This window comes from Bison bison, unplaced genomic scaffold, assembly GCF_000754665.1.
Source record: "Bison bison bison isolate TAMUID 2011002044 unplaced genomic scaffold, Bison_UMD1.0 scf7180017864136, whole genome shotgun sequence".
NCBI classification, from domain to species: domain Eukaryota; kingdom Metazoa; phylum Chordata; class Mammalia; order Artiodactyla; family Bovidae; genus Bison; species Bison bison.
The window spans coordinates 3,092,330-3,103,150 of record NW_011494708.1 but is presented as its reverse complement, the minus strand read 5'-3'; the positions used below and the strand labels follow the sequence as shown (position 1 = coordinate 3,103,150).

Genomic DNA, 10,821 nt, shown 5'->3' with positions numbered 1-10,821 from the left:
ATTAAAAAGCAGAGACATTACTTTGCCAACAAAGGTCCATCTAGTCAAGGCTATGGTTTTTCCAGTGGTCATGTATGGATGTGAGAATGGGACTATAAAGAAAGCTGAGCACCGAAGAATTGATGCTTTTGAACTGTGGTGTTGGAGAAGACTCTTGAGAGTCTCTTGGACTGCAAGGAGGTCCAACCAGTCCATCCTAAAGGAGATCAGTCCTGAGTGTTCACTGGAAGGACTGATGCTGAAGCTGAAACTCCTATACTTTGGCCACCTGATGCAAAGAACTGACTCACCGGAATAGATTCTGATGCTGGTGAAGATTGAGGGCAGGTGACGGGGGCGACATAGGATGAGATGGTTGGATGGCATCACCGACTCAATGGACGTGAATTTGAATAAACTCTGGGAATTGGTGATGGACAGGGAGGCCTGGTGTGCTGCAGTCCATGGGGTCGCAAAGAATCAGACATGACTGAGCAACTGAACTGAACTGAAGTAATTGACAGCTTTCCTACTTTCTGTTCCTGCTTCCAACTCAGGACCAACCAGATAAGGCCAAATACACACTCCTAACAGCCACATAGGTTGTCCTGCTTCTATTAGGCCTCCTTCAGCCTTCCGGGGCCCACTGCCTCTAGTCAGCATTAGGCTTGCAGCCTTCCTTCTTCTTCACTCTAAAGCATTCCCAGCCCTTCAGCCTGCTCTCCAGTCTCTACCCAAAGGCAAGACTGCCTCCCTTGCTCAGGAAAGCTCAGAATAAACAGCCTTTGCTTGTTCTCATGTGGTTAGTTCCACAGAGCATTAAACTGGGCCTGAGCCCTTCAGAGCACGAGGCCTGTGTTGTACCCATGTCAGGAAACCAGCCCAGCAGGAACAGCATAGACAAGCAAACTGCTGCCCTCTGCAGGGCCTTTCAGCCATCCTCCAACTTGCAGGCCACTTCGACCTTTGGAACCCCATCTCCTGATGGGGACCCTCCCACACATCTTCCTCTTTAGAATGTTCTTCCTAGGCCACTGGGCCTGGCAGAGTGCTGCCCAGCGACCCAGCATCAGTCAGAAAGGCCATGTGGTGCCCGAGCTTCTTGGACTGAGGCATTTCCACAGGTCAGGCTCAGCAATCCACATGTGGCAGCTGTGGGGAGCAGCCCCTCCTACCTTGGGTGGCTCAGCTCTGCTGCCCTGGCCCAGAGCCCTGGGAACCTTCCATGCTGGCCAGCTTGGCACTAAAGTTAAGACTTCTCAGGCACAAGGGGGCGCTGTGGCTTCCAATATAGGACTCAAAGTGCTGGAATACATCAATTTCAAGAGCAGAGCTTCCAATAGGGCACAGATCTTTAGTGAGGATTTACCACCAGGCAGCAGGGGTCCCTGCCCTGGAGGAGTTCGCCTGCCAGAAGTGGAAGGTTTGTTGTTCACAAGCAAGGGAGGAAGTGGTTGATGTCAGAGATGTACTGTGTCGGGAAACTCGGCTGACCCCTCCCTCACCAGCTGTGTGACCTTAGGCAAATCATCTAACCTCTCTGGGCTTCTCCGTCCTCCTTGGTACAAAGGGAATTAACAATGCTCCCTGTTTCTGGGGGTGGGGGCAGCTGGACAAGTTCATACCCACAGTATGGGGTTGATTAGTCCAGGTCCTCTCCCGGGCTTAGTGCTCAGGAAACACAACGGGTATGGTGAGGATTCGAGGCAGAGATGACAGCTAGCCTGGGTCTGGGATGGTGAGGGCTGGAGTGAAAGGAGGCTTTGGAAAAGCATTTGAACTGGACTCTGGGACCAACAGAGGGGTAGCAAGTCTTTATTCTTCCAAACTAGGTGGGCACATTTTGCACCCTTCTCCCCTTAGAGCCACACCACTCTGTTCTGCTTCAACCCATAAAACATGTCTTCATTGCTGTTACCAGTGATTTTGTGAACTGTCATCTTCACCACATTCTGGCAGCAACCCATCATCCGTCCCTCCGGCTTCCAGAAATGTGCTGGACCACGTGGCATGTGTCACACACCTAGTGTGCAGCCCAGAGCAAACTAGCTGTAAATTAGTCTTGCATTTAAACATAAAGAGACCCTTAAACGAATTTTGGAACTAAGGGCAGTGAAAAGTACTGGGTTAGACATTTGAGAGTTCTAAGGCTCACATTTTCACTGAGTTGCTGAGCCAATTTGCAAATCTTTTCCTCCAATTTCTGTTTCTATGGAATGGAAACTACATTATTACGGTTCCTGTTCCATCCCAAGACTGTCACCTCAAGTCCCTTTTACATGTTGGATGAGTAAATGGGATAATTGACACGTCATGCTCTGAGCTATTTTGTGGAAAAACGTAAGACGGAACTTACTTTCTCGACACTGCATTATCATCGATCCTAGCCCACAACTAACGGGCCAAGTGGGTTTTCTCGTCTGTATTCCATAGAGTCACACAGTCCCTCTCAGTGTTTACCACCAAGCATCTCGTGTTTTGAATGGTTTCTCTGCTGCAAACTGCAGATTCACCCCCTGCCTGGGCCATGTATTTATTCAGATCATCTCTGCTTCTTACCTGCTTCCCATCTTCCGTGGAAGCCTTTACCCAGTGGAAGTCTGTAGACCAACAAAATGCAAAATATCTTGACACGTTGGGAATGAGACAGAGGACATCCACAGCACAAATATAGTGGGTAGCTTCCCCACTGTCACCTTTCTGGGGAGAGCACGGCTCTGTCTCTGCGAATCCTGAACACACACACACACGAGCCTGCTGAGTAGGCAAAGTGAGAGGCCGTGGTCACAGGCATGGGCAGTGCTGTCTTGGAGGAAACTACACTGACCTTGGGGGCAGGATTTGGGGTTCCCCCACATATTCCCAAGTCGGCAGGAAAGCAGCACTGCTTCCCCTCACAGCCTGTTTCCTCACAGAGCTGATGGTGATTATGAAGGACGGAGCTCTGAGAATGAAGCCCTGGCATCACTGTCAGTCGTGCCATACAGACATCACAGCGGCTGTGCCACTGCAGGAAGACTGTGGGCCAGAGCGTGGTTAGGGGCAAGGCAGCCAAGACACGGGAGGGAGAGTGGGGCTGTGGAGCACAGACCCCAGAAAGGCAGCACGTGTTGTGGTTGGCGGCAAGAGTGCTGCACCAGGCATCCCCATCCTGCCCCTGCAGCCTGTGTGATTCCTGTGAACAAGCAAACACTTCCTGTGCCTCAGCTGCTCCATCTGTGAAATGGAGACGATGCTAATAACAGCACTTTCCTTATAGGACTGGGCTGAGGCTTGAATGAGTTATTTGTGCAATGTGCTTGGAATGGCACCTGGCTCTTACTGAGTTCTCAGCTGCAGCAATTATTGCTACCTGGGGTTTTGCATCCTGGCTGTTACACTGACTAGCTGTGTAACTGGGATACATGGAGCCTCTCTGAACATTTTTCTTTTCTGTGAACTAAAGAGAGCAATTCCTTTGTTGCAGAGGTGTTCAGAGAACCATATGAGATAATGTATACAAAGCCTCTCCCACACTATTTCTCTTCCATGACAGGCTTCTGCACAGGAGAACCTTGAAAAACCAAAGGCACGCAGACCAGGAGGAGGGGGATGGGTGGCAGCAGGTGCAGGTAGAGACCCTCTGATTACAACCAGCCTTGGGTCTGGCCCAGCCTGGCCCCAGAACATCTGGCCCTGAGCACTTGGGATTTTTGTGTACACTTTGGTAGATGTAAAGGTCCATGGGCCAGCTGGGGCTAGGCCCTCCTGGGTCTGCTAAGCAGCCTAGTGCCATCTCCTGGGGGCCTGGGAACTGCCTGGTTTTTCAAACAGCCGGAGCCCTAAACAGGGTAGCTCCCCTCCCAGTCATGCTTCAGATGACCCAGGAGAGCACCCAGCACCAGAGAGGCCCTGAAATGCACCCCACACCGGGGGAAAGACGGGTGCTTCAGTGCCTGCCCATCCCTGGTCCCGCCCTGGGCCTCTGAGCAGGGCTCACTCTAGTCCACTCTCCCAGGCCATCAGATTGGGCCGCATCCTCACCCCACAGGATTCTCTCTGTGACCAGCGCTGTGCTAAGTTTGTTCCCCCCAGGGAAACAAACACCTGTTTCCCAGAACCAGCTAGGAGAGCTGCCAAGTCAACTTTAAGGACCTCCCCTCACCCCCCGCTCCCCATCATGGCCTTTAGTCAAATCTCCCAGATGGAGGCAGTGCCAACCTACAGCTGATACAGGACTGGGAGACACTGCTGTGCTCACAAGCTGGCTTCGTAATTTTATTCTGCACTGGGTCCTCTATAACCCTGGGCTCTGCTTCGATCTCTCCAGAGGTCAGTGTGGGGCTTGGGAGCCCAGCCTTGCCTCAGTCCGCCTGGGTCCAATTCCCCGCTTCCTCCCAACTTCCTAAGTGACCTAAGTCACAGATCCTCCCCTGGGCCTCTGAAAGCCCTGAGCACAGGCAGCTTTTCAAAGCGCTGTCAGCTCCTCCTCCTCCTGCAATGGTGATCCCAGCACCCTACTCAGGGTAACTTTCTCCATCCTGCTTGCTGTCATTTTTGTTACATGAACAGCCACATGGATAAGTCATCCAAAAGCACCAAGCATTCAATTCTTGACCTACTGAGCCCCAGTGATTTTCTCCATCCCTAACAGCAGCCACCATGGCCCCAGTTCCTGTCCTCTGTACCATTCACTGCAAACCACACCCGTCTCTCCATCCCTCTGAATCTAAAACCCCACAGTCCTCCACCTTCTAACCCACTGACCCTGTCACGGTGTTATTACTTTCTCCAAGCTGCTCATCCCTTTCTTGTTGCAGTGGTTTGACAAAACCATAACCCAGATTAAAGCCAAAGATCCACTTAATTCACCCAACATCTGAGCAGCAGGAGAAAATGATTCCATTAATTGGGTTCGTTATTAATTTATGCTACAAATCTCCAGTGGACCTTCAATGCTAACACTTCTTCAGTGAATTCACTTTCCCTCTGAGGTCAAGGATTTCCTCTCGTCATCTCTCTCTGCTGAGACAATATCTCTTGAGGAAAACTGTCGTACCCACAGTTCCATCAGCCACAAGCATCTGTCCCCACACACTCCTATGAATGTAGAAGGAACACCATGCTCCAACCCGAGGCTGACCATTCCTCTGGCTGTTGGGTCTTGGCTCTTTGCCTTCTCGAAGGTTTCACTTAACGGTCAATGTCTCTCTTGAGGATCACTCCTCTGGTAATATAAATATGCCTTCAGAGCATCCATCTTTTTAAAAAAAGCCTCCGAAGTCTTGTCTCTGGCCTCTTTTCTCTCCTCTCTTGCAGCAAAATTCTTCAAGACTTGCCTACTTCTGTGGTGTCCACTTCCTCACTTCACATCTATTTCATATCTACTCCAATAGGGCCTCTGCTACCAACACTCCTCTGAAACACTGTGTCGCCATTTTTATACTAAAAATCACCTTTCCAAATACACCATCTCTATCCAAAACCAAAACTGAAAAGACACATGTATCCCATTGTTCACGCAGCACTACTTACAATAGCTAGAACATGGAAGCAACCTAGATGTCATCCACAGATGACTGGATAAAAAAGTTGTGGTATATTACAATGGAATATTACTCAGCCATAAAAAGGAACACATTTGAGTCAGTTCTAATGAGGTGGATTGCCGGGAGCCAGCGTGAGGAACTCCGCCCGTGGCAAAGGTCATGAGGAAGGAGGTTTGGCATATGCAAAGGCGGGATCGAGCCTCAGGAGTCACCCTGGAAATTCTCGAGCATCTACCCCCAAAACCAAAGTCTGCCTACTTTCTGCTTTGTGCTCTCACCTACACCTCTGACTTTACGGGGGGCTGTCCCCCACCACCTTTCTCTGAAAAAAGAGTTAACTTACAGCTCCAGTTAATAAAGTTCCTGGGCGTGACAAGAGTGTTTCAACCTACAAACTCCTTTGGAAGTCCTCTAGCCTGCCTGAATAGGTTCTTCCGGCCACATGTGATTGTTCACAGCCTCCCAACCGTGAGAGGCATGAGGTGTTCTAAACTGTCTAAATACAGATTCCCTTGAGCAGTTAAAAGATTGATTAGAAATTGTATTGGTGAAGGGTTTTTCACTTGTTGGGCCAATGTTTGCTAAGTTTCCATATCCCTTACCTACTGTGTCCCTGGCAGTGCATTGATTATGTTTGTAACCTTGGACCCTTGAGTTAATTCTTTTCTTGTTATAGCCTACCACACCTTTGCCCTATAGGAATGCAACTTTATCTAATGCTTTTGGAGGGTGGCACCTGACTTTAGAATAATCACCTTTAGAGAAAAATAAGTTTTCTGAAGAAAGGATCTTAAAATGTTAACAGGCCTCCTGGCCAGATGATGTAAATCACCTAAACTTTTGCATATGATAAGTTTGAAAGCCTGGCTTCGATTAGGATCAAGGACTGCTGTCCCTGCATGACTCTGCCCCTTCGCCCATTATCCTCTATGCACAACTTAAGGCACAAAAACTACTTTGGAAAATAAAGTGCGGGCCTTGTTCACCGAAACTTGGTCTCCCCATGTCGTTCTTTCTCTCACCTTCCAGCTGAATTCCCATCTGGGGCGGGAAGGCTCGTCATGCCTACTAATTTTGCCTGGGCTTCTAAAATCTGACCGGGGAGGCCTTAGTGTCTCCTCTCCTTTGGGAGAACAGGAGGATGCCTGCGGCCTACATAGGTGACGCAAATTCCTTATTTTGGAATTCTATTAGCTTTCCACGTAAACCAAGTTATTCAGCCTCTTTTCTCCACTGAATTTCCTCACTGAGCTATCCTTATTTAACCACTCTTTATATCCTTAATTAATGTTTAATTAAGCAGTTGTTTCCTGATCCTCGCCAATGCCGTCCCTGCTTTGAATTCCCTGGATCCACAGGGGCTGGACCCTGGCAGTGGATGAACCTAGATCCTATCATACAGAGTGAAGTAAGTCAGAAAGAGAAAGATAAATATCATATTCTGACACATATATATGGAACCTAGAAAAATGGTACTGCAGAATTTATTTACAGGGCAACAATGGAGAAACAGACATAGAGAACAGACTTATTGACATGGGGAGAGGGGAGGAGAGGGTGAGATGTATGGAAAGGGTAACATGGAAACTTATATTACCATATGTAAAATAGATAGCCAAGGGGAATTTGCTATATGGCTCAGGAAACTCAAACAGGGGCTCTGTATCAACCTAGAGGGGTGGGATGGGAAGGGAGATGGGAGGGAGGTTCAAAAGGGAGGGGATGTATGTATACCTATGGCTGATTCATGTTGAGATTCGACAGAAAATAGCAAAATTCTGTAAAGCAATTATCCTTCAATAAAAAATAAATTAATTAAAACAAATGTAATTTTGAAAGCATTCTGTAGCTCTAAAATGAACTAGAAAGGGAAGACAGAAAAATACAAATAAATGTCGCCTGCACTTTAAAAGTACTAAATGCATCAAAACTTCCAGTGATGAATGACTAAAGGAACTTCTTCCTGATACAGGGATGATTCCTGATACTACCTTTTGACAGAAAAGACTAAACTTCTTCACATTCAATTTATATTTTCTTTAACACTAGTTGGCACCCCACTCCAGTACTCTTGCCTGGAAAATCCCATGGACGGAGGAGCCTGGTAGGCTGCAGTCCATGGGGTCGCTAAGAGTCGGATACGACTGAGCGACTTCACTTTATTTTTTCACTTTCATGCATTGGAGAAGGAAATGGCAGCCCACTCCAGTGTTCTTGCCTGGAGAATCCCAGGGACGGGGGAGCCTAGTGGGCTGCCGTCTATGGGATCGCACAGAGTCGGATACGACTGAAGTGACTTAGCAGCAGCTGCACCCAGTATTAAAAAGAAATCTCGGTAAAAGGAGAAAGCCTCTCACAGTGGTTATACCATTAAGAGAAGGAGCAGAATAAAAAACTCAAGGAAAATTTACTGTTTATTTTGTAAAGAAAATTAAGCGGTCCAACACATCTTCGATCATCATCTATGTCCTTCCTGACATGAGAACATATAAAATAAAGGCAACCCAGATCATGAGTCTAGCTCGGGGTCTAGTTTTTCTACTTTAATAACCATCTCTGGAGCTGAAGCAGCAGCACCAGCTTGCTGGGTCTCTGCTTCCGACTCAGACAACACCTCTTCCTTTATTTTTACAGGCTTGTTACCAGCCTCCTCCTCTTCATCCGAAGACTCATCAAGCTCCCATTCATCATCTATGTCCATTTCAAATACTCTCACATGACGGAGATTTGAGCTTAACTAAAGAAAAGGCCAAATAAAGAAAATTTAAATGGCTTAATATATTATATATTAAAAATCAGAAATCTGAAGAGTAGTTTCATAGGAAAATTATTTTCCCATCAACTTACAACAAAATCACTCAACTCAGGTTTCATTCTGTACTCCACATATACAGTGACAATTTCAAGATTAATAAAATCTAAAACAGTTAATAATTACTTAGTAAGCTTTCTTAGAACAAGAGACCTAAATAGCTAAGACCACTACATGTTCATAATCAATAAAAGCTTTACATCACAGAATGTTTGCACTGAGAGGCCCTTACAGATCCTGCCACTGCTGTTACTCTTAGTAACAGTTTGTAAACACTTACCACACAGGACACCTTTCGAAAACCATTCCCAGCAACATACTGTGCTTTCATACTTTCCAGTAGTCTCCAGTGCTTCTCAAAGTGCATGGTGCGGGTGGGAATGGCATGACGCTGCTCATCTAGCCTAGAGAGGGAAGAAAGCCGACCTAGGAGTGAAACGAGGCTCTTCTCCTCGTTTACTAGGGATGGCATCAGGGTTTGATTCCTACCAACATTCCCATTTCCAACATAATTCTCCCAGCTATTGTATAAAAAAGCTGTGATACTATATTCTATGAAAACACTGCACTTCCAAATGGACCAAATTATCTTATTAAAGCAGAAACCTTAGAAAATAAGGTTTTTGATTCACTTTTAAGGTAAGCAAACGAACTCATTTTATTAATAAATTAGAGATCTGCTTACTTAAATCTCAATCTAAAGGTAGCTCTTGGAAGTGACCTTGAACCCCTTCTGTGGCTATTAAGGTCCTAATTCTGAAAGGAAAATACTAAAGACAAATATAAAATAATTCTACTACAAACTAGGGCTAATGTCATCCTTGAAAACAGAAGTGCTGTTCTCCACACAAAATAATCCCCCACCTTCTTCCAGCAAAAATCCTTGATTTACTAACAAAGCAAAAGGACAAGAGAGCTGTTGAAGCCAGTATTTTTTCAATTAAGAAAATAGAAGTACTTCTGCTCAGTTGACTTTATCATACCTAAAGAACTATAATGTATAATATATATTTTAAAAAAAGAACATTTAACTGTTCTATCAGAAAGACAACCTTACTAATATGAGTTACCTTATAGAGTAAGTCCCAGTGAATTGATATTCTGCAGAGTCTTCACTGTTGTACACTGAAGACAGTGGCAGCTGCACCAAGAGTCTATCTCTTCCTTCCCGTCCTACAGTGTCTTTAAGGACTACCGTGACTGTTTCATCATCATAAAACTGGGCATCTAAACAACTGTAGGTGCTAGAATTAAGTAAGTTCCGTTATATCAAAGTTATCATGACTGAGAAAATACTATATATATAGCATTATACTGGTACCAAACCAAAAACTGACAATGAAAATGTCAAGTTGACATTCTATGCAGTAACATTTAAAATATATCATTAGTTTACGCTAAAGTCACAATTACCTATGGTACTGATTATTCACAAATATAACTAGGCCCTGAAAACAGGTAATCATGGAAAAAGAAAAATCTGTGAGGTTGGTTCACAGTGCCAGAAAATTCTTGACATCAATGGTCAGGACTTAAGCCTCTGGAAATTCTATGAATGACACCATATAAACATATTGAGTAATCAAAGTTAACTAGAATGAAAAGTAAAAATAAGATTTACATATGAAAAGATACAACTTCAAAGTACTTCCTTTATGTATGGAAAACAGTAAGAAAAAGGTAAGTTTAGGATTAGTGTCAGCTCCTTCTCTTGCAAAGCCTCCAGATGATATCGGTATTGTTACACTTAACCTAAGAAAGCCCCAGAGCAGTAAGAAGGACACCACCACCCCACATCTCTGTTGGTCATAAGAAGACCTTTAGCCATCTGCCCCCTGCAATCCCATTACTTTCTTAGGGGACAGAGACTTCAGAAGTATTAACTGTAGGAAACCATACTAAGAAATTCCTGCAGGCCAGTAAGGTTCTTTTCAACTGTATGTCAAATCACCCTCTGAGTATAAAACACATAACCAACCCAGCCACCCTATGTTGCATGTGACAAAGGCCTAAGAATATCATCACTGTAACTGATTCTAACCATATCCTATATTTGTATTTACTATATAAACAGCTCATCCAGACAAGGTTCAAGATTTACCTTCTTCTCACTTTTTCAGTTGTGGCATATGTGAAGCTCCCAAATTTAACAGCAATTAGTCCATTACTTACAGATCTTGAAGAAAGAAGAGGGGTGGGGAGAGACTTTGTAGAACAACTTGGATAGGCAATAATCTATATATGCTTGAAAAAAAAATGACTGTCATTACATTTACATAATCACCAAACCCCAGACCAAAATACTATAACACTCACTCTAGAATACTGATAACTAATGCAAATCCCTGACAGACAAACTTAACATCAAAATTACAACTTGGTTTAAAATCTCACAGTCACCAAAGCAGCAAGATACCTTACAAAATGAGGATATTTGGACAACCAAGTTATTTCTCCTATCCAAGTACTAACCAGGCCCGACCCTGCTTAGCTTCTGAGATC

General features: G+C 45.2%; 1 protein-coding gene across 1 annotated transcript in view; it reads right to left on the bottom strand.

Moving 5' to 3' along the window:
- Positions 1 to 7,903: 7,903 nt before the first annotated feature.
- The window catches only part of ANAPC4 (anaphase promoting complex subunit 4), a 35,526-nt gene continuing 32,608 nt past the window's right edge, over positions 7,904 to 10,821 (bottom strand). Inside the window, exons 25-28 of the mRNA XM_010839922.1 lie at positions 10,421 to 10,495; positions 9,390 to 9,563; positions 8,600 to 8,723; positions 7,904 to 8,244 (exon numbers count right to left, since the gene is read on the bottom strand). Of these exons, the coding sequence (XP_010838224.1) occupies positions 8,017 to 8,244; positions 8,600 to 8,723; positions 9,390 to 9,563; positions 10,421 to 10,495 (601 nt within the window). The 3' untranslated portion in view covers positions 7,904 to 8,016. The remainder of the gene's footprint in view (positions 8,245 to 8,599; positions 8,724 to 9,389; positions 9,564 to 10,420; positions 10,496 to 10,821) is intronic.